Raw genomic sequence first — 25,136 nt, forward strand, 5'->3', positions numbered from 1 at the left:
AACAGAACAGGCAATACCAATCGCAGTACAAGCAACCGTATTACCAGTCATCATACCATCAGTCTACCTCCAGTAATTTCTCTCGTCAGGGAGGGAGACGAAGAGCAAACAATCAAGGACGAGATTCAAACAAGCGTCAATGAGTTTTGCCGGACGCCAGTCCAACATCCTTTCCTCCCTGTGGGCGCGAAGATCTCTGCATTTTACCATCAATGGCTGAACATCACATCGGACTGGTGGGTCCTCGATTTAGTGGAAAAAGGACACACTCTGTAATTCCTAAAGAAACCGCCTACGACTCCGCCCAAGGGTCCCCCTCCCCCTCGTCTTCACTTACTGTTCAAGGAGGCCTTAAACATGTTTCGCAAGAATGCGATAGAGAAGGTTCCAATCTCGCAGAAAGGAAGAGGTTTGTAATCTCGCTTCTTCCAAATAAAGAAAAAATCGGGAGAGTGACGCCCGATTCTGGATCTGTGCAAGCTCAACAAATTCTTAAAGAAACAGAGTTTTTGCATGGTGACATTGGCAGATGTGCTCAATTGTCTCAACGACGGCGATTTAATGGCTTCTCTGGACTTGGAAGACGCCTACTTCCATATCCCTATACACCCCAAACATCGCAAATACCTTCGATTCACAGTGGCTGGCGTCCACTTTCAATTCAAGGTGCTTCCATTCAGGCTAAAGTCGGCACCAAGAATATTTTCAAAATGCTTGGCCCCAGTTTCTGCAGCGTTGAGGTCCCAGGGAATACAGGTCTTCCCGTACCTCGACGATTGGCTGTTCAAAGGACCATCGAAACAGATCACAAGACAAGCGGTCAGAAGCACCCTTCGTCTATTCTAAAGTCTAGGCCTCACTTTAAATGCAAAGAAGTCACAACTGCAGCCCCTACAGGTGTTAACCTTTCTGGGAGCCTTACTGGACACCCAAGAGTGGAAAGCATTCTTGTCTCAGGAACGTCAGGACAGACTCCGAAGACTAGCAAAACAAATATCAGAAAAAAAGTCACTTTCTGTCCGGACATATGCGTCTCTTCTAGGGATGTGCTCTTCAGCGATCAACCTAGTGCCCTTTGCAAGACTCAGGATGAGGGCACTGCAAGAGGAATTGCAACAACAATGGCATTAAATAGGAGGATCTTTTGACGATTGCATAAAGGTGACTCCCAGGATGAGGCAAGCTCTTAAATGGTGGTCGAAAGAAAGCAATCTGTCTCCGGGCCTCACGTTTCTTCAAACTATCCCGGAATTCACTCTGACCACGGATGCATCAATGGAGGGATGGGGAGGCCATCTTCAGGACCTCCAGATTCAAGGCCGATGGTCTCATCAGTATCGGCAGAAACACATCAACAGTCTTGAATTAAGAGCCATTTTCCTTTCTCTGCAAGCTTTCCTTCCGAGAATTGCAAATTCTTCAGAGCTGGTGCGTACGGACAAGACCACCAGCATGTTTTACATCAACAAGCAAGGAGGAACGAGATCTCTATCTCTATCGAAGGAAGCTCAAGAGATGTGGGATTGGATTATAGAACACAGCATAACACTCAGAGCGGAGCATGTAAAAGGGGTTCAAAATTCTTTAGCCGACAGCCTCAGCAGATCCCTCGCAGGTTGCCACGAATGGGAGCTGGAACAGGAACAGGTGAACAGGATCTTCCAAAGTTGGGGCACACCAAATCTGGATCTGTTTGCGACACAGCAGAACAGCAAATGCCTGTACTTCGCCAGCAGATTTCCTCAACAGGGGTCAAGAGGGAATGCCCTGTCCATGAGATGGTCAGGAATCTATGCGTACGCTTTTCCCCCGATACCGTTAATACCAAGGATTCTGCAGAAGATGAAGAGAGAACATTGCACTCTTCTCCTCATTTCTCCTCGCTGGCCGAGGCAGTATTGGTTCCAGGAACTACTCCTGCTATCTCAAGAACCTCCAATTCGTCTCAAACCGACACTTGCCATGCTGTCAAGGGAAGGAGGTCAGATTCTGCACCCGGACCCACATTCGCTGCACTTGCACGCCTGGCTCCTGACTTCTTAGAATTTAAAGATCTCCAAATCTCTGAAGACTATAGAGCAATTCTGTCTCAAGCGCCGTGCTCAGAGTACTATCTGAACGTATCGTTTTAAATGGAAACGTTTCTGTTGTTGGTGCGAGGCTAATAATATCCATCCTCTTCAAGCTCCACCTGAGGATATCCTACCTTACTTGCTCTCGCTGGCCAAGGCGGGTCTAATATTCTCTTCTATAAAGGTACATCTTGGCGCCATATCCCGATTCAGGAGAAGTTCGAACAAACCTTCACTATGTTCCTCTTCACTAATAAAGCAATTTCTTAAGGGATTATTTAGAGCCTTTCCTCCAATACGACTTCCACCTCCCGAATGGGATCTCAATATTGTGTTATCCCAATTAATGAGAAGACCTTTCGAGCCTATTCATAGAGCTGAATTAAAATTCTTAACCTGGAAAGTGGCTATTTTACTAGCTCTCACTTCAACCCGGAGGGTTAGTGAAATTCAGGCTTTCACCATTTCAGAACCTTTCATTCATTTCTCGAAAGACTGTCACATTGAGAACAAATACAAGATTCATTCATAAAGTACCGTCTCAATTTCATTTGAATCAGCCGGTAAAATTGAAGACTTTTGTCCCGGATCCTGTCACACCGGCAGAAAAGGCCCTACATTCCCTGGATGTGAAACGTTGTCTAAAGTTCTATCTACAGAAAACTAAGGACATAAGAAAGTCTAATCAGTTGTTTATTGCTTATGGCCAAGTTGCGCTGGGACAAGCTGTGACGAAAGCAACCATAAACAGGTGGTTATCTTCAGTAATACACTTCTGTCACGAAATGGCTAACAAGCCTTTAACCAGAAAGGTAAAAGCACATTCTACCAGAATGATGTCGGCGTCAACAGCCTTATTTGCTGGGTCACGCTGGAGGACATTTGCCAAGCTGCCACGTAGAAGAGTGTCCATACCTTCACGAAGCATTATTGCTTGCAGTCTGCATCACAAGCTGATACAGCAGTGGGACAAGCGGTGCTGCAGCATCTTCTTCATTATGGTTAGACTTTTAAGGTCTCTCACATTAGATTCATAACATAAGAGTATGCATAAAATACTGAAATGTGTTGCTTGTCAAATGCTACTTTTTTATATGTAATGTGTTATCTGAATATAATTCTTTCTTTTTAGAAGGTTTTTGCATTGATGTATATTTACATTTCTAGTGCTCTATAACCTTCCGGATGAGTGGGGGATATATGGAATTACGCTTTGTCTCCCACCTTCCGCAAACGACTGTTATAAGTTTACTGTTTGCTATTCTGATTCAGGCATGTGAATCTATGAAAGATACCCCAATACTGGATAAGAAAACGAGTTACTTACCTGTAACTACGGTTATCCAGTATTGGTATCTTCCATAGATTCACATGCACCCACCCTCCTCCCCGGCAGAACAGTTCTGTATTAGCGATACGTACTTCTCACTTGTGCTGGGAAAATCTGAGGAGAACTGCCTCTGCTGGGAAGGTTCTAGAGTGTGCTGTCAACTGATTGGCTGAGACTATTTTCAGTTCTTTTCATATAATGAGGAAGATAGGCTTCTAAGTTTTGGGCCTTTTAGCGCCTATAGTCTTGTCAGCCTACTACAATTTTTTCTAAGGCACTGCTTTTGTATATTTTATTACCGTGGGACTCCCACCTCGGCGACGGGGAATGATTCAGGCATGTGAATCTATGAAAGATACCAATACTGGATAACCGTAGTTACAGGTAAGTAACTTGTTTTCTTTCAAAATCTGAAGAAAAAGCCAAAGGAATGCCTACCTTCCAATTAACCATATACTACTGAGTGTGTGCACACAGATTAGGATCAAGAGGTCCTGGAACATCAACCAAACCCTTATGAGGTTTCCATGTCTACTAATGACAGGGATGACCCATGGCATGATTATAACATGGACATTCTAGCCAACTGATCTATGGATCTATCAAACCTTCACCGCTCGGCGACATATGTCAGCGTCCTATCATGCTGTCATTCAGTGAACATCTGAACACCATAAGGTTTAGTTGTATTTTCAGTAAGGAGAGGATTATTTCCGAATTGAGAACTTCTCATAAAGTGAGTGAACAGTGCGATTCTTAATTATATTTAAAAGTATACTAAAGTGTTTCATCAGAAGCTTTAAAGATCAAATGAAAACGCATGTCATCATGCCTCTGGTGGAAAAGAAGTATATAGCAGCCCCACAGGATCCACTTTAAACCTGTGGTCTTGTTACGCTAGACTCCATGGTTGTACACAGAGCGCGCAATAAGACATTCACTCAGGCTACATGGGACAAACCTGAGCCATATAAGGAGAGCAAAAAGAGCTATGTCTCAGGAAAACTGCTGGTAGTGGCAGCTTCAACACAGTTGTATTAGTTTGCTTCCCAAGTACAAACACGCACCAATGGTAGGAATGGAGGAGCTTATCAAGAATTTCCTAGTCTTGTAAGGTAGGGAAAGATATTGTTCAGGAGGGAAAGACAGATTCAAATTGCGCATATAAGTTGTGGCTAGATACTGATGACATGGCCTCTTGTGAGTCAGACTTAAGAGTCATTCTTCAGATGTTCTGACACGTGAATGGGGATGTACCTCATTGACCTACATTTTGATGAAGTACACCTCTTGAAGTTGCAAGTAAATGCAGTGTTAGAATAGATAACGAAGGGCACAGAAAAAGTGCAAGTTGTGGGGGACTACAACACCAACCCCAAAGTCTGGGTTATGGCTCCAGAAAACGCGGACAGCAGTTAAAGCAACAGCCAGCACTACTAGCCACGGCTGTCCTTCCCTGGTGCAGGGGCATCCACAACAGGAGCTCCACAGGCTCAAACTATGACTTCCACAGACTCCCTCTAATCACACAGCACTTGTCGGGAGACAAATAAGTTAATACCACACCACACTGTTGCATATTCCACCTAACCGGCAAATCATCAGTCAGGACCACCAAAAGATCCTGCAAGAGAAAGTGCAGGTATTGCTTCACAGGAGAGCGAAACAACCTGTTCCACCACGGGGGAAAGGTTTCTACTCCCTGTACTGTCTAATCCCCAAAAAAGACAGGGTGCTGAGGGTGATATCCAGTGTCTTGCTGCTCAAACAACACATCATTCAGAGCACTTCAATTTGACAACTCTATAGGGCGTTATTCTGTTGCTTTGGACCTGTACCTACATAGTGACTCCAGGACACCTACTTCAACATTCCCATCCACCTGGCACACCACCAGTGACTTAGGTTTGTGTTAATTGTCAAACGTTACTAATTCAAAGTACTACCTTTTGTAGATCACAACTGCCGCAAGAGTGTTTGTCCAATGCCTGGTGTTCATTCTAATGCAGCATTGACAGTTTAATTCATGTATTTCCATGACTGGATGACTGGCTGGTAAAGGGCCTCACTCAGCAATCAGTCTCAGCCCTCCACAGGTTAGGTTTTCCAGTCAGTGACAAAAAGTGCCACCTCTCTCCCCAGCAAAATAAACATCCTTTCTTGGGAATGATATTGAATACTATTACAGACAATGCCTATTCCAGCAAAGAGTGATGGAATTTAAAAGGCTGTGTTCCCTTTATAAGACGTCGCTTCCTCTGACAGTGATGACAATGCAACTGTTAAAAATAAAGGTGTCTTGTATTGCAGTTGTCCTAAAGGTTTATCTGTGCGTGCTCCCATCCAAGAGTGTCTAGTCAATCAATGGCTACAATTGCCTGTGCAGCAGTAAGATGAAGTGTAGGTAGGCCCTGTAGTTTGGCTAAAACTGCATTGATGGAACACCAGAACTTGTTACTGGTTAGGTGGTTTATCAACCCCAAACTGCAAGTCATCATCACCACAGGCGGCGGTCTTACAGAGTGGGTAGCACATTTCAAGGCCAATGGTTTGCTCAGCAGCTGAAGTAGCAATCTCCTAGAATTAAAGACCGTTCAGTTATTGTTCAGAGTGTTTTACAAACTGATTCACAAGGTATTGCTCATTTGGTCAACCAACAGGAACACATTGTATTACAGTTGGCTTAAACAATCTGGCATTGGGCCATTTGCCATCTAGTCCTTCTCCCAGTGGAACACCTCTACAACAGGAAGAAAAATTACTTTGCAGCCCTGCTCATCAGTATGCTTGAACATGCAAATCAGTTGAAGGTCATCACTCACGTACTTCAGCAGTACTTTGACACCTGGTTGAAGCGTAACACAAAGGGCAAATGCTTCTCCTTGTACCCACAGTCCATCTGCATTATGCTATGGATCAGGATTCTCGAACATCAGTCCTGGAGGGCTTGATTAATACCAGATTTTTAGCATATTAAGATTTATATAAATGTAGTTATCTTAAAAATATGGCATGGATCAGGCCCTCCAGGACTGACATTGAAGAACTCTGCTATTGATGAATTTGTCGGATAGATTTGCATACCCTTTTTCTGTACTATTACAGATACCTTATATTGTAAAGAAAATTAGGTAGGCATCTATGAGGCTCATTCTCATAGCGCTCATCTGGGTGAGGCATACATAATACTTAGCACTTCTAGAGCTTTCAGTATATTCCCATGATAGACTGCCTCTATGTGTAGACCTACTCACTCAAATTGAAGTCAGCTACTACATCTCTATCACAGAGAACTGAATTAAATGATTTGGCACCTGAAGTATAAGAGTATGGGTACCTTCAACTTCTATAAGAGTGTATGATAATTTCAACTTCCAAAAGAGTGCATGATAATTTTAAAAGAGCCTACAAGCCCACCTTTTATGTGGCCAAATAGAGGTGGTATGTCAACTACTTCACGCCTTTAACAAGCCACTTCTGTGCGAAACGTTGTCTCCTATTTATTGCATCCATAAAAAGCAGCTTAGCATGCACTTTGAGAATGAGTCATTTAGCTTCCGTGGAAATGCACATGCACAATCAACCACACTAGTGAATTTTCAAAATACCAGTAATGAAGGCCTTTTTGGAAGGTATCAAATGTGTAATTGTACATAGTGAGCCACCAGTCCCCTCGTGCTATTTGAACATTGTGTTTATCAGGTTCCTAAAGCTGCCATTTGAACATTAAACTCTTGCCAACTACAGTTAATTTCATTGAAGAGGCCTTTCTCATTATAGTCACTTCCCTTTGTACAGTCCATGAACTGCAAGCTCTAACATTGGAGGAACCTTTTATTCAAGGGTCATCCATAGGAAAAACCCTTGTTTACCGCCTATGGGTGTCATCCATTTCATGTCAATCAAAATATTGACTTGCCGATGTTTTCCCACAGCCTCATACAATTGCTGTCTTGTGCCGTACAATAACCTGAACCAGAGATAAAGTAATTCTTTGTAGCTTTTGCGAAGCCATTCTTAGGGAACTCTACTTCCAAGTTGGGCATTTGTTTGATGCTTTCTCAAGTGTATTTAACTGTGCTTGCTAAAGCAAGTCGTACACTGCATGCTGTGCGTAAGGCTCATTCCTAGGCAACATTTCGCTCGCATACGTGTAGTTATGTAGGGCTGCAAGATGATCTACCATTCAGCCTGTTACAAAGCATTATTCTCTGGACATTCATGTCCAACAAGAAACACAAGCAGGGCAAACTGTTCTTAAAACGTAGCTCCAAATGTTTTCTACTGTAGCTTGCAAGGACACTGCTTTCCACTATGTGCAGTACAAAAGGGGGTGGTGATGGACGGAGCATCTGAGTCAATCAAACACTCACACCCAGTCAAAAGATCTGGGTTTAATCCATCACCGTTCTTTATCCCACTCTGCCACCCCAGTTCAGACATGGCTATATGCAAATCAGTCTGACCCTGTGCCTCATGGGAACAGTCCAGCCCGAACTGCCAAGCTATGCCCTCCCTGGACCGGAAACAAGCTTCCGAGGACCGGTTTCTGGCATTACAGCCGTCTTCAGCCCGGCTTGCTTGAATCCAGTGGCAAAGTGAGCAAGGGACTCACGTCTGAACATACCCTGCCACACTTATGGCGGCCAAAGCGGTACAAAAGGGGGTGGTGATGGACGGAGCATCTGAGTCAATCAAACACTCACACCCAGTCAAAAGATCTGGGTTTGATCCATCACCGTTCTTTAGCCCACTCTGCCACCCCAGTTCAGACATGGCTATATGCAAATCAGTCTCACCCTGTGCCTCATGGGAACAGTCCAGCCCGAACTGCCAAGCCATGCCTTCCCTGGACCGGAAACAAGCTTCCGAGGACCGGTTTCTGGCATTACAGCCATCTTCAGCCCGGCTTGCTTGAATCCAGTGGCAAAGTGAGCAAGGGACTCACGTCTGAGCATACCCTGCCACACTTATGGCGGCCAAAGCGGTACAAAAGGGGGTGGTGATGGACGGAGCATCTGAACCAATCAAACACTCACACCCAGTCAAAAGATCTGGGTTTGATCCATCACCGTTCTTTAGCCCACTCTGCCACCCCAGTTCAGACATGGCTATATGCAAATCAGTCTGACTCTGTGCCTCATGGGAACAGTCCAGCCCAAACTGCCAAGCCATGCCTTCCCTGGACCGGAAACAAGCTTCCGAGGACCGGTTTCTGGCATTACAGCCATCTTCAGCCCGGCTTGCTTGAATCCAGTGGCAAAGTGAGCAAGGGACTCACGTCTGAGCATACCCTGCCACACTTATGGCAGCCAAAGCGGTACAAAAGGGGGTGGTGATGGACGGAGCATCTGAACCAATCAAACACTCACACCCAGTCAAAAGATCTGGGTTTGATCCATCACCGTTCTTTAGCCCACTCTGCCACCCCAGTTCAGACATGGCTATATGCAAATCAGTCTGACCCTGTGCCTCATGGGAACAGTCCAGCCCGAACTGCCAAGCCATGCCTTCCCTGGACCGGAAACAAGCTTCCGAGGACCGGTGTCTGGCATTACAGCCGTCTTCAGCCCGGCTTGCTTGAATCCAGTGGCAAAGTGAGCAAGGGACTCACGTCTGAGCATACCCTGCCACACTTATGGCGGCCAAAGCGGTACAAAAGGGGTTGGTGATGGACGGAGCATCTGAGTCAATCAAACACTCACACCCAGTCAAAAGATCTGGGGTTGATCCATCACCGTTCTTTAGCCCACTCTGCCACCCCAGTTCAGACATGGCTATATGCAAATCAGTCTGACCGTGTGCCTCATGGGAACAGTCCAGCCCGAGCTGCCAAGCCATGCCTTCCCTGGACCGGAAACAAGCTTCCGAGGACCGGTTTCTGGCATTACAGCCGTCTTCAGTCCGGCTTGCTTGAATCCAGTGGCAAAGTGAGCAAGGGACTCACGTCTGAGCATACCCTGCCACACTTGTGGACGGCTGTAATGCCAGAAACCAGTCCTCGGAAGCTTGTTTCCGGTCCAGGGAAGGCATGGCTTGGCAGTTCGGGCTGGACTGTTCCCATGCGGCACAGGGTCAGACTGATTTGCATATAGCCATGTCTGAACTGGGGTGGCAGAGTGGGCTAAAGAACGGTGATGGATCAAACCCAGATCTTTTGACTGGGTGTGAGTGTTTGATTGGTTCAGATGCTCCGTCCATCACCACCCCCTTTTGTTCCACTATGTGCAGAGCATGTCAGCTAAAGCAGCACATGCTGCAGACAGAAAATGTTACTTACCTGTAGCAATCGGTTTGAAGCTAGTGGTGCTGTAGATTCACATGTACTATCCCACCTCCTCATATGTGAGCTTATGGTACAATGCTTTGAACAGTACTTATTTTCAAATATATGGTCATCCTACACCAGTATACATAGACTGCCCTGTTTTGCATCGCTACATGTTTTTACTCTCACCTGTATGCGAAAAACACAATTTAAGCTGTATTAATTGTCCTTTTGCATTGTGGGTTCAAGGGGAATGATCATGAGTCCACCCACCCCGAAACCAAAATCTTTACTTTGAGGAAAACAAATTGCAACATCTGCGCCCAATTGTAGAGGGCAGGAATGTGCACAGCATTTGATTCTACAGCACTCCATGATGCAGACTAATTGTTACAGGTAAGTAGCATTTTCCTTATTTGGGACCTAGGTGAAAAGGTGTTACCGTTATTCTGACTTGTGTTATATGCTTGACATTTCCTCCTTCTGTTCTTCAGCCACTTACTCTTCCATTTTCCATTAGTGTGAGCAAACTTTGTAACAGATGTTGTCAGCGCAGATTTAGAAGTGGCATTCAGCTATTGCTGCAGGTGGTATTGATTTATGTAGTGGCAGTCCATAGTATTGACCCTCTTTTCATAACCGGGAATAGTTGAAATTTTAGCAATCTGTAGATAATCTATGGCATAGGAATGCAACAATTGATGCTCCTAAATATACAGAGTATGTTATGTTAAGCATGCCTTGCTGAAAGAATAAGTGTAAAATAAATAGAAATTGCTAGAACTGTCAAGTGCATAGCTGAATGCTAAAACTAAACATACAACTGTGTGTTCCTAAATAATCAACTTGTTCCTTTTGGTATTTTGAAAGGTATGCAACCCCTTATGTACTCTGTTCAGGAAGCGTTAATTTCAAAGTCTTGGTGGACCCGTGTTGGAACAGATATTTGTTACTACAAGTAAGTAGTATATAAACGTAAGAGGTTGGTATGGTTGTTTGTACTGATTACAAATTGTCAAATTACAAATATGTTTACATTGCCATGGGAAATCAGAAAAGGAGACCCCAGATTGATAAACATCTGCCACTATATATAGAATATCACTTCAGTGAAAATGGAGACTGCATCCAACAGCCCTTGTAATAGAAGGGTAGATGAAGGTTCATGGCGGAAGGGAGCACGGTGTTCTCTAAAGTGGTCAAGACTCCACTCAAGACAGAGGATGATCACCCCACAATATACACAAAACCTTTTCCAACTGGACTTGTAATAATCAAGCATGGGGTATTGTCCTCATTGTGCAATTAAGTGGTTTCCTCTCGCTTTTGGTTTCCATCTGTTCCGTAGTCAATTCCAGAAAAGCATGGGTTGCTATGGAATATTCACAATGTAACCTCTGTCACAAATAACAGTTTAGCGGAGTGCCACGGTGAGGCCTACAAGCCCATGAATTAAACTTTTTTTTGATGAACTTAATTTAGGAGCACGACTTAAGTCCAGAAAATATGCTTTGGTGCCACTCTGTGTTGGGTTCTTTTTGTCTGTGTTTGTTAATTCCTTCCTTTGCCTTGGTGAAATAAATCAACTATAATAGCAACTTCAGATACAGTTTTTCCAGAGCCCTTCCTGGGAGTAGAACTCAACCATGTCCTGGACCCCCCAAAACTAAGACTATGCCTGCTCTTGCTGTATTCTCAAGTCCTTCAGTTTGGTTTTTGCAGAACCATTGGTGTTATGTTGCAGCCCCTAAATCATTTTGGCTGCTGAATCTCCAATTCTGTGCCTGGATTCGCAAGTTGACATATAGGTTAAGCTGTGCAGATTGCATATGTACTCATGCTCTGCATGCAGGCATAGAGGTCTTAAAGTTAGCACTCATGGCAGGTCCACTGTGTGTGTCTGAGCAATACTGCTTATTGCAGTTGTTCCCTGAGCTCAGAACAATCAATTGTTTATTCCCTCACCCAAGCCTCCAGGTCCATGACTTCACCTGTAAATGGCTGATTATTCAGACAGTCATTTTGTGAGGAAGGGGGCACAGAGTCTTGCAGGAACAAAACATGAAATAGTTGTACATGTCCCTGCCCTCGATGTTGCCTGCCATCTCTATTGCCGGCCTTCGCTATCCCCAACAGTCCTTGGCCAGTGTGCACTGTGACCTCTGAGTCCAGACACTCCCTGTCCTCCAAGACCATTTCTTGAAGGTTCTTGTCGTCCTCATGGTCAGGGGCAAAGAGCTGCACTGAGCCCTGTTGAAGCAGAGTACTAGGATTAGGTTACACTAGTAAGGAATCAAGTGTAATCCAGTGCTGCTACATGGCTCCTCACTCCCTATTAACCCCACTCCTATCGGTTGCTGCCTATATTAGGTAAAGTTGAGCCCTGTTATAACTTTCACCTGAACTGAAATAATGACTTATGCCCATAACCTCGCATTAGTTATTGCTAAAATTGTGTTTAGAGTAGAACCACTAACTGTGTGGCCTTTTATCCACAAAAATTATACTCTCCTTTGAGCTGATATTGCTTGACTTTAATCGGTCGGATGCATTCTTCTGGGGTTTGACTTTGTATGTGAGAGGTGTTATTATCATTCAACCATTTGTTAGCATGGGTTTTGTAGTTCTTTGCTCAAAGCTTGTGGTAAGGTCTGTAGGGAACTGACTAGAGAAAAATAGGCTAGTAAGTTGAACTAGCTCTCTAGTCATGATGGTTATAAACCACAACAAGCATAACCACTCCAAGTGCTGGAATAATAGTTTGTCTAGAATAAGCATGGGTGGAATTTGTGAATTCGTAATCGCGATTCGCAAAAATCCACCAAATTCCGCGAGCTTGCAATTTTTTTTGTTTTTTTTTGCTAGTTCGTGAGATTTTGTTTACCAGTTCGGGAACGAGAACTTGCGCATGCGGTCGCAACGGTCGCGAACATGTTGTTTCCACTTAACCAGCCTGCTCGCGATGCCTTTTTCCTGTTTCGGGTCAGAATGACGTGTTCAGGTTCGCAATTTCCTGTTTTGGGTCGCAATGACGTGTTCGCGATCGCGGCGTCGCTTAGGCCAGCTACCAAAATCTCGCAGCGCACGCGCACAGGAAGGAAAACTCATCAGCGAACGCAGAATCATGGTAAGTCAATGCCGCGTGCGCGAGATTGTATTTTTGAAGCGCGAACAAGAAAAAAAAATCCGGCAACTCGCGAATTGCGGATTTTTGGGCAATTTTGCATGATTCACGGATCGCAAAATTGCCAAACATTTGCAAATTCCGCTAGCGGAACGAATTTTCCGCCCATACTTAGTCTAGATACACATTGCTGTGTACCCTTGCAAAATAAAAGGCGGTAAATACCGTCTGTAGTTGGTTCAAGACAGAATCCTCATATGTTCGATAATAGGAATCATAGTGTCTCAAAAACCAGAATTCCACCTTGGCTTATAAAGAAAAAGAAACAGATTATGCATCATAATGTGGCTCTAGTAGGTAGAGATACTCTCTCTGGTGAGAAAATTAAATATCAGGGTTGACCTGCCCAATTGGGCCCTCATTATGAGTGCGTAATTAATTCCTATGAAGCTTGCAGCAGTAGTTAATGGCCTCATCAGAAATATGAGATGTTTATTTTACTCTGGAGTTCTCGGCCGTTGAAAATGCAGGTGCAATGTCCAAGCCAAAATGAAAAGTTACTGGCTGACTAGCAATTATCAATGCTAATTCTTCAGGGCCCAACTTGTAATAAACTGGATTGTCCCTGGCCCTAGAGTTTACTGATACCCTCAGTATCGGCACCTCTAGAAGTGGGGAATAATTAGGGACTTTGAAGCTAGAGAGTGTGGTGGGAATGATCGCCATCTTGTTTTACAAAAAGCACACCGGTTTGAAAAAATTCACCTAAAATGCTTAGCCTTGAAGTATTTTTTTTTTTTTTTTTTTTTTTTTAAAAACCTTTATTGTGCATTTAAAAGAAAAACAAATACGGGCCTACAACCAGCAGGCCGGCCACGATACTGTAGGCACAAAATGTAAGCAATGCAATTCCTCAGCGGCATCAAACAATATAGCATCAATCAGTAGCAGTCACAATACACAAGAACACGTCGCCAAGGGTAGGAGCAATGAGGTTTAAGTTTTAAATTTAATCTAAAGAAAAGCAATGAAGAATAGATGCAAGAAGAGCTGAGTCCATACAATAACTTCACAACCTGGGTAGGTAGCATAATGAAGATCAACAGTAGAGATAAACATTCCACGGTATTGCAATATAATGCCGAACAGCAGGAGTATCAGTACACATTTACGCACCACCTACAGTGCCACCCACTCCCCACTAATCCCTTGTCAGACCCAGAGCAGAAAAAGGAACAAGAAAGCGCAGAAACGATAGAAAAAACAAGGCCCATAGAAACCAAAAAGAAAAACTAAATCCACCCCCCCACCCTACAACAATCCGGAGGCTACGGCCTACCCCCCCCCGGTAAAGTGCCTGTCGCCCTTTAAAGAACCCGAAATATAGAGAAGAAAAGAAAAGAAAAGAAAAGAAATAAGATTCTCACTCATGAAGAGGAGAAAAGGTAAAGAAAAAACTATCACAAGTGAGAAAGGGAGCAAGGAAAGACATTCCCGGATCCCCATTAAAGAAGAAGGTGGGGAGGAGCCAATAAAATAACAGATCTCCCGGACATCCAGCCAAAAAGGATACAGACGTCATTAGAGTCTAGAAGGACACAGGCCGAAAAACAAGGGGGTTACAAATGCGGTACACAAGAGCGCAAACCGGACCCATAAAACACCCCCCCATGTGTAAAATAGACAACCGGATATGAGCAGTCCCAAATCATAATCGAAAGTGTCAGGAGAAACAAGAAGGAAAACAGATGTGAAGAACTGAAGCGTTGATACGCGCCAAAAAGGCGCCATAGGTATAAATCACAGAAAATAGGCCAATGCAAGTGAAAACCCGGGACCCCCTAGTGTCATATAAGTTGCAAACGATCACTGCATCATGGTACCTGCCCGAAACCCGCCCCAACCAGAGCAAAGACTAAGATGGCCGCCCCAGGCAGTGCAGAGACAAAGAGAAATAAAATGGACGCCACCCTTCACAGGCAAACCCCCGTCCCATTAGACAATACATAACCCTCCATAAGTGTCGATCCCCTCCACAACATAGGAATAATATGGAAACAAATATAGGCTCAATAGCCATCAACCGCATCTTCCGTCCCCGAGCAACCCGCCCGCAAAACAACAGTCGCCCCACAGAGAGGAACCAAAAATGATAGAACACAATACTTGCGACTTGAAATGAAGGGAGAGGCCAGCGCACAGAACAGGAGAGACAGTACGGAAGAGGTAGAAGTCTCACAGAATGCATAATCAACACATCGAACAATGTACCAGTCCGGGGTCACAACCAAGCGGACAGTCAGTGTCAATAGGGAAAAAGTCATCAACCCTGTCCCGAGCGTCGAAATCCCACCAGGCTGAGCCACAGCGAAGCAGAGAAACAATATGGCAACAGAGAGAGTGTGAGCGTCGCAGGAACACAAAATGGCCGTCGAGATCCAACAGTAACTCCATCAGCTGTAGTAGTGAGTTCCCCAGGAACCTGCAGAGCATACGAGTTCTTTGAATGCAAAGTTGGAGGGCACAATCCAGGGGCCCGTGATGAGGTCAACAACGGTGTAAAAATGCCCCAAGGCACTCGCGACGAGCAGTCCAACAATGTTACACTCTCCGGTGAAAGGAGAAACAAAGTATCTCTGGTAAAGGCAGCAGACAGACAATCTCGGGCACCGGTCAATTCGGGAGCGAGCACCTCTGTACCGCAGGCTGAAGGAAGCACTGTATCGCAATGAAGCGCAAGCGGAGACGAGGGTAGACGTGGCGGGGTCAGTATATTGCAGTCCCATCGCAGCGACGACGCCATGTCGTCCAGCTTCTTCCACAGCACTTGGCAGCCTAGGCGCATATCAGCGCGGAGGACATGCAGGGCAGTCAGGAGGGTTGTGAGAGAAATTGCAGGCTGAAGCCCCGGGCTCTCACCTCCCAAGGGGGTTATTTGAGAATCTGACCCCGTCGCAGGCGGGGTAACACAGGCCAGTGACAGGGACGGGCGCCCTCCCCCATACCTCGGTGCCTCCAACAAAGCCATCACGGCGAAAGTCCGGGGAAATCACAGGATAGTCGTGGCCCAGGCGAGCGTCATTGCGGGGCTAAAGCATTTATAAAGTACAGCACCAGTAAGGCACACAGCGCGGAGAGGCGCCCCGTATCATAGGGGGTGGCGAGGCGCGGGGCCTGGCAAGCACAGGCTATCAAACATGGCCGTGCAACACTCTCCGTCCGTATCTGCCCCAAACAAAGGATGTGCTGCGATAGGGTGCCTCAGCTCCATAAGTGCTCGTTCCTGGCCTCCTTCTGCAATCGCCGCACGCGTCGCAGCACAGACAGTGCTCCGTGAGGTCCCCACCAGAGCCCAGGTCTTCAGTGCCGATAAGGTATCCTGGCCGCCATCAGGTCTCCGGGGAACGGCAAAGAGCCCCTGTGCAGACGGGCTCCCGGGCTGCGGGCATCACCGCGGCTATCTCCGGCCACCGGGCAGGTCGAGAGACCAGGATCACATCTCTGGAATCAGCGCCGCGCCGCTCTCCATCCGGTAGTGAAATGCATCAGGATATATGCCAGGATCACGGAGCGACGGTAACAGGCTGAAGGAGCCGGGAGCCTACAGGTCTGCTCCGGACGCCATCTTGGCTCCTCCTCTGGCCTTGAAGTATTGATGCCATTCCTGCCAACACTTTGGTTGTCACTGGTACAATAGGGACCTATCATTAACTTGTTGGGTATATTCTTGTCAACAGTGGGGCTATCCCTTGATTCCGGTGAAAAGTGACATGTCTGCATTCTTGATATCATTGTGGTCAATACTCGATATAAGAACTGCATTTTTTGCAAATGTTTTGGCTATCCCTATCTTAATAATGACCCATACTTGGCTTGTTGGGACCATTTCTGTCAATAATTGGGATATTGCAAACATAATAGAGTGGATCCAGCACATAAGCTGAGGTATTTATGATTTTATTGAAGATACCCTTAATAGAGATCCAAAATGCATGAAAGTAACACTTTCTTTATCTCGAAGGGCTTCATGTAGTGAGTTATGTAATATTAGACCAAAGAACACAACTCTCAGACTTTCAGTTTTGTAGTGTTTAAAGACTTGAATTGGCTTGGTTGGTGACATTTACTTCAGGCATTCAGGGACATTGTCATAAAGTAACATGAGTGTGATTATTAATGTTTATATAGCCTCAATAGTTTGCAAAACCCCTTTGCTGGGTGTAAATGTTGATTTGAATGGGTCAGATCTTGATTGTCAAGATGAAATGGAGACCAAGGTAGGGGTAGTTTGCATAGTTGAACCCTGAGAGAATGACATCCCTGACTAGTGTGCCTTTGAGATGAAAAAGAAGTGTTTCTAAGCAGGAAACCATGGTAACCACACAATTTAACTAGCTGGTTGTAAATGAGTAATTGTCCTCAGCTCACACTTAAATTTTAGGTAGACAAGACAAGTGGAGATTAATCAAGATTAAAAGTAAGTAACGTCAGGTCTGACATGGAATATCTGCATTCTTGGGAAGAATGACATTTAAGAATTTGCTCTTTTGTCTAATAAGCAAGAGTATTATGAACCATCCAGACTTTGGTTACTTTGAGACATTCACTTAACATTGAAGATGACTGGTTTGAGTTAGCACCATCGAGGCGCCCATTGAGCTGAAAGGGCTTAATCAAAACTTGTCAGTGCATTGTTGACAAATCCTCCCCAAAGTACACCAGTACACTACCTCCCCTTGACATGCTTGCCGAAACCTCCAGGCCACTTCACAGGTAAACAACATGAGGCATGGTCGAGGTTTGAAATGGAGACAGTGTGCAAGAGTTGCATCTCATTGGCACTAAAAACCTTGCAACAACAGATAGAGGAGGATGACTTACCGACCGGTCAATTTCTGCTCTACGGCTCCGATGCTAGAGTCATGTGTGGACAATGGAGCAGTAGAGAGGAGGAACCTCAATACACAGAGTACATGGGCTGTTAAAATCAGTGATTTTGGAGGATGTGGATGACAGGTCACATGGCTATATAAAGCCATAGACTCCATGACAAAGAGTAACAAATGTGTGTGAGACACCAGTGTGGACAAGACATAGGGTAATAAGAACTAACAGATAGAGAATAAGAAAACAAGTGATAAGGTATTTCCTTGAAGTGTTCAGAAACACAGACTTTAAGTATATCTTATTCATGTATACCAAACAACATACATAGCCCTAAAAGGCTTACCAAAGTATACTTACTCGTGATAATCCATTGTTCAAGATGTAAGCTTATTGATGTGAGATTTCTCCTTATGATATGGGAATGTCCTGTCATCACTGATTATTGGAAGAACATGACCAAGGCCCTGGAGGTAACACTAGAACTCACTAATTTGCATAGTCAATACATTTTATGCTTAACTATTTTCATCAACCCAGTCCAAATAAGATTTGAAATACATTTCATGAGTGTGTGTGTGTCTATGTGTGTGTATGTACATGTGTATGTATGTATGTATCTTGGTGTTCACTGTTGGCCACACCACTAACCTCCTGATTACAAGTAATTCACAACGAAATTAGCACATGCTTGCATGCGATACCTTCACTCACCCCGTTAGTCGTGGTTAGGTTTTTCAGCACCCGAATTTATTTGGTGTGGAAGAACCTCATCATTAAGAGATTGTGGCTGAGTCAATAGTCAAGTCTCATTCCGTTTTTTTTGTTCTTAACAGGAGAAGCATATAAAGCTTCCACCAGCAAAAAAACTTGCCCTTCTCCTCCCACCCAGTGCACCACCCCTGGAATCTGTCTACCACCACATAGCTATTTAATGGTCTAAGATGGGTCCAGAGACTAATTCCTTTTGAGGCTTTATGCTCCCTCACCAATGGATGTAAATAATCTCACCATTTAAATGGTTCTATAATTCTCCAGTATTGAATCTTTCATAGATTCACATGCTTGAATCATCTCCATTGTCGTAGTGGGAGTCCCACAGTATCATTATAAAAGCAGTAGATAATACTATTGTAGGCTAAAATGCAATGAACAGTCACTGCAATAGCCTATCTAACTTCTTTTGTAAAAAAAATAACCCAACTTGAACAGCAGCCAATAAGGCGACAGCACCCTGTAGAACACTCTCAAGAGAGGCTGAGTTCCTCAGATATTGTACCGCATGTCGTGTGACAGAGAGTCTTCCTGAGCTCTGCTCAGTTTTTTCCTTCAAACTTCACATTTCTTCTAGGAAACATCGTATTCTTCAAAGAAAGGGCTCTTCAGGTTGTGTGCAACATAAAGTAAGAAGAGGCTTCAGGCTCCATGCAGAAGATCCCCATAAAAACGGTATTCACTGTTTGTATCCCCAGCATAATGTAAAGGACTGCGAGATTTGTAGAGCTTTCTCAACCAAAACCCTTACAAATAGAGAGGGTAGGTTGTTGATTTGGCTGCAGAGAATTAAACATACATCTCTGAGGATGAGGAATGCTCTGCCTCACATGCCTCTCTGGAAAAATCTAAAAGGAGAGAGAGGTTACAGTCTCTCCTGAGGACAATAAAAAAGCTTCCAAATAATCTAGTCTTGAAGCAGCAGGACCCTCACAAAAAAGAAAGCGTTCATTTTCTGCTGAGATTTTGCCTAGAATAGACGAGAAGTACAAGGCTCCTGATGATGCGCCAGCTTTTCTGGTAGGACACCTGAAACCAGACTCAGTAATTACTCAAGCTTTACAAAGGAGGTCAATAAATCCTTCAGCGCCTATCACCACTCCACCAGACAAAGAAGGTAGGCCCCTTGATAACATCAGCAATAGGTTTACCACCACCTCAGGTACTACTGTGCATGCTACCAACGTTTTAGCGATATTAGGCAGATATGAGTGCCAAATGTGGTCCGATATCACCCATACGTGGATCTTCTTCCAGAAGATAAGAGGCTAGAGGGGAGAACGATTCTTTTAGAGGGAGAAAGATCTGCCTTGGACATAATTGATCCGTCCATGGATGTGGCCTTACCTTTCGCAAGCTTGCTGGAGCAGCCGCCCTTAGATGTCAGGGTTGGTTGAGGGCAACAACATTCCTCCCATGAGTCCAGGACCCTCTTGCAGTGTCCACTAGGCCCGCCATCTGCAGCAATTCTGACCACGCGCTGCAAGCCAGCTAGCCCGCTCCCTGCGTCTCGTATCTTGCGCTCTCTTGGCAGGCAGCCTCCGTTCTCCATCAACGCTCTCGCCTGGGCCTGCCTCATGATGGTGCCGCTATTTTGTGTGACTCAGGCTTGCACTGCTCTGATGCCCACCGTGGCCCTGACAGTCTGCTCCGCAGCGCCCAGGGTTCTTCATGGCTGTCTCCTCGGTCACTCTCTTAGCCGTGGCCAATGTTCTTGAACCTAGACCGCGGATTTGGTCAGGACTCTTGTTGGGTTGGTGCGGAGCAGCAAGCTCACATGCCTGTAATGATCGGCTCTCAAGCCACCAACTTCTCATGGTTCACTTACCTGGGAAACCACACTATCAGTAAACTCATCATTAATCTTGAGCGGTGGTCAGCACTGGTATCCAAACAATACCTAGTATTCCTTGGTGAGATCAGCACAGCATGCTATCTCCTTTCTTAAGGATGTATAATTTCCTTCTCTCACTAAACCCATGGAACTCAGTATTGGTGTAGAAGAACCCTAATATTCCAGAGCGTTTCCCCATAACGACCAGGGCGAACATCCGGTTCAAGAATGTAAAAGAATGTTTAAATGTTTCTATCTACACTTGTCAGAAATCAATTAGCCATGCCCCTGAGTACTTTCACTGTTCATTTAACTGGACCTCACCTTCGGCATGCATTTTCTTACAAAACGTTCACCTGCTAGTGGTTCCCCTCATCCAACTCTCACTTCATACACCTTATTCTCCCTCACAATTTACACCACTTGCTAAAATGTCTTCTCTTATTACACGTCACAAATGACGTTGAGCGTGGCACATTCTTTTGAAATGGCATAATACCTGTTAAACACGCTCTCTTTAGTTTCCGTACATCTTCCATATAATCTTTTCTTAATCCTCCACCTGTTGAATGACAGTTTTTGAACGTTTTACCCTTTTTATCTCTTTCACAAATGACATTGTAATAAGTACTCTTAGCAATCACTAATACGTCAGTCGAAGATGGTTATTCTTCCAAACACATTTCTTCACAAATTGTATCCAGATGACTGAAACTGGTCTCTGGTATGTTGTTTTGCACATGGTGGTAATTTTCTTAGACCAGTGACCTAGTCTTTGGCACTTTCTCGTTGCTGCTTGCTCAAGATAAAGTGATTACACCGAAGCACAGCACTGACCTTGGGGAGAAAGTGTAAATCCAAACCTATTGCTACAGACCTCAAACTTGTTTAAACTTTCTGCATCATTATCATCTAACTTTGGCAAACTATCAAACGTTTCCTGCCCCTCCGCTCCTTAAAATAATGCATACACAGGAGTGTCTTCAATTCTTTGGATAAATTACAGAGAAACACCCAAACGTAAGGACCTTTTCCCACTTGGACATTTCACTTCTGGTTCACCAGGAGAAAAGAAAAATAAAGGAAGAGGCTGATAACTTTTGCATGGTAAGAAAATGAAAAGGAAACTTTACAATAGATCAAAATGAACATGTGTGTATAGTTGATATTTATACACCAGTTATATTGAGTACAAATGCAATGTGCATAAGCATAAAGGATGAAGAGCATTTACACCTCAGGGAGCTTGCATTTACAACCTATTGAAATATTAACCACAAGCAAAACCTTCCCTGTGTATACTATAACACATTTACGCTGGAGTGCAGCATCTTAAAATACTTTATAAGGTGCAACATACTTTACCTTGGTAACCCTGAGATGTCCTTCAAATCTGTCGGTAGAGCTTAAATAGTTAACCATTGGGAGCCTTTTACCACGAAATAAAATTAAACGTTGAAACGTTAGTCGCCGAGATGCAGCACCAACCTTTCCATAAAATATTTTCGATTCTTGCAAATTTTTTCAATATATCCAAATAATAAAATCTTTAGTAATTTGAGTATTTGTTTGGTGTGCACTTGTTTATGTATGTTTTGCACATTTTAATGTTTGAAATTTAAATCTTATAAATTGCTTGGGGGTCCCCGACTTCCAGTAGTGACTACTGGTTGGGAACCGAGCCCGACAACATCGTCCATTGTGAGAGTCTCTTACTGTCATTGCCCTTGTTGCCTTTCACAATCCCTTCACAGTTGTTCCTATTTTTCTCTAAGTTCCACAGAGCTTTGTAATCTGCCCCCCCCAGGCTTGCGACTCTGCTGCCCTACGGCTTCTGATGGACTTCTCCTGTGTGCTGAGGTGAGGGTGCGCACCCTCTGTTCCCCAGGCACTGTATCTACAGGTGTCTGTACCCAGGCATATAAGGCATGTGTCCCTCATGCTCCAACACCTCCCCAGGTGGCCTGATTATGTGTGCTGAGGGCTTCCTGCTGTACTCGAAGAGTCAATCCATGTCAGGTTGTTGAACTGCATTTTTAAAATTCCATTTTGTGTTGCCATGCTCTAGGCAACTTGTCTGAAAACTGTCCTCCACATCCCCATTGAATCTTGCACAACCCCCTGCCCCTTGTGGTCGAGCCAATTCCAAGAAGCCTGCCTGTGTGCCTTCCCCCAGTTGTGCCAGAGACTCAGCCACATCCTGTCCATTGTTGGTAACTCAGCCTGTCACACCAGCTATACTGTGACCACCCCAAACTGAAAGAGGAAGCACGAGGTTAGGCCATTAAACCACACCAACTAATAGAGGAAGCACAAGGCTGTACACTGTGACCACACATTCCTGTGGTTCTGCCAATTCTGAGAACCAGCAGCAGATAGTTCCTGTTTTAAGAAATAGTTCCTGTTCTTGACTGTAAGACACCCTGCACCTGGCATCTTAGTTCATTGACCACACATTTCTGTGGTTCTGCCAATTCTGGGAACCAGCCAGATAGTTCCTGTTTTAAAAGATAGTTCCTGTTCTTGACTCTAAGCTGAGAGATAAACCCCCCCCCCCCGGATGAGGAAGGGCCTTCAACTGAAATGAGCACATTTCGACACATTGCATGCACTCTCACGAGACCCAAGACACGCCCATACCTTGACACATCTTGTTGGAAATTACTGCTTGTCACTTCCCTGTTTTTGCCTACTGACTGAATCTGTATAAATATTCTGCTGTGTGAATAAAGCATCAGACCACTCCTGAACCCGCTTGGTGAAGGAGCTCTCCCTTAACTCGAGTTATTGAATAAATCCCTCTTTACTCGAATACCACGGACTCCTGTCTTTACTTAATTTAAAGTATTTACTAATATAGAAATTCTAAGATAAGGTAATATTAATTATTTACGACATTTCTGGCGCCTGAACAGGGACGTTCCCTCTCCCCCACGCGCCGGCGATGTCGGACCCGGTACTGCCCCCTCCTGACCTTTGACGGACTTCAAAGTGCACAGACGCGGGGAATTCCCGCCAAATCCCTCAAGGCGAAGGGGGGGACCGACTGCGGCCCGTCATCCACACCAGGCGGTGAAGAAGATTGCGGAACGTCCTGACCCAAAGCCCAACCCGTGAAGAAGACGAGTCCGAGGTCTTGTGAGCCCCGTCTTAAAAGCTGCGCGCATTTCTAGATCAACAGGCCTTCTAGTCTCCTTCTCGGTGAGTACTGCTGAAAGTATAAAGACGGACCCACAACTTTTGTGGGTACGGTAAAGATATATGTTTGTTGTTTCTCATTTCTATTTCTAATAGAAAGTCTGCCATCATGCCTATTTTTTCGAAAATACGTAAGATGGGAACTAGAAAAAGTATTCTCGAGAGGGAGATTCCCCTCCCTCCTCGGGGTACTCCAGGACATTTTATGTACACAAAACATGGTGTCGGTGCACTACCTGTTCGCCCTTCCGCCCCTATTTCACGACAACGCCCGGCCCCATTCCTCCTAGGTCATTCTAAACGGCCATCTCCGGATGAATTATTTGAAAATACATCTAACACGTTAGACTATTGGTTAGACCAGGAACCTCCGCTTACACCGGAGGAAGAGGAAATAGCCAGAACTGCGACCCTATGGGGCTCTCAGTATAAGATATATGACAGTGATCTCATAGCCCGACTCTTTTTAGCATTACCACGCTCACATCAAAGATTAGCGATTCTCTACATGGTACAGCATCTCATCACTCCCAATGACACTTTTTTTAAACATGATCCAAGACTAGAAGATTTTTTTGTCTGACTGCGCTGATAACATGTTCTTCCACAATGGTTCAGTTTTTCTCAACAGATTTATAGATTTTAGACAGGAATACCAGAAAGCGGTTGTATATAAATTTTTCACTAATTCTTGTGGACCAGTTAATAGACTTCCTCAAACAGGCCAGTTCCCCATGAGGGAGGTCCACCCCAGAGCTGACGCAAATGGCGCGTTACAACGCGTTTTTATTTATGTACCCTTGACAAAACTTGAATTGCTAAGGATAAAAGAGATGGTTCCCCCTCACTCAAAAGATCCTGCTGGATTTTTTAAGGAATTAGGAGACGTATTAATGATGGGGACATATACTCTCTCTGATATTACAGCAATTCTGAAATTATTGTTGCCATCGGTATATATGACAAACTACGAGAGAAAGATTGGGAGGTGGCAGGCGAACACATTAGATGGATGACAACACAGAAACAAGTTAAGTCTGTGAGGAGAAATTGTTTCAGAGAAAAGTTAGGCCTGCAATGCTTGATTCCTTTCGGGTTTGGCTCAAGGAGTCCAAACAGAAAGAAATCGAACTAAAAACAAAAGGTGAACCTAGAAAGATTCAGATTTTCACATGCACCTTTTGCGTATATTAAAATTATGCCTGTCTCTCTCTCTCTCTCTCTCTCTCTCAGCTGGCATCACGGTGAGTGACAGTATTCTGCTCTCTCACGAGGAGCATATTGACACACAAAGTAGTTTTGCACAGTGCACAGAATTTCTGTGGCAATATGTAATTTTTGAGACCAAAAACGATTTTTGCTTTTGCCCATGCTTATTAGAGTGGTGAGGGACTTACTGGCTTTGGCAATGCTTGTTTATGAAAATTTTGGGAAATACTAGCATACATCCCCATGTTCCTAGGAGCATTATACATAGCCTCACTGGAACTTCCGTCAGTGGAATGAGAGGTTTTTGGCCGCAGCTGTTGACCCAGGACGTGTCGTAGAGTAGGAGGTAGCCCTGATGCTCAGGGAAATGCTGGGGGGTATACATGTTTAAATGGATTAAATATACCATTTACTTCCTCAGAGTTTGTTTATGCCCAGTTGCT

General features: G+C 44.6%; 1 protein-coding gene across 2 annotated transcripts in view; it reads left to right on the forward strand.

The window, feature by feature from the left end:
• Positions 1–25,136, forward strand: part of AGTPBP1 (ATP/GTP binding carboxypeptidase 1) — a 1,069,504-nt gene that overhangs the window by 718,908 nt on the left and 325,460 nt on the right. For both annotated transcript variants that reach the window (XM_078675801.1, XM_078675802.1), the window contains exon 18: positions 10,541–10,628. In XM_078675801.1, the coding sequence (XP_078531927.1) occupies positions 10,541–10,628 (88 nt within the window). The remainder of the gene's footprint in view (positions 1–10,540; positions 10,629–25,136) is intronic.

The sequence above is a fragment of the Lissotriton helveticus genome, chromosome 2_1 (assembly GCF_964261635.1).
Source record: "Lissotriton helveticus chromosome 2_1, aLisHel1.1, whole genome shotgun sequence".
Lineage (NCBI taxonomy): Eukaryota > Metazoa > Chordata > Amphibia > Caudata > Salamandridae > Lissotriton > Lissotriton helveticus.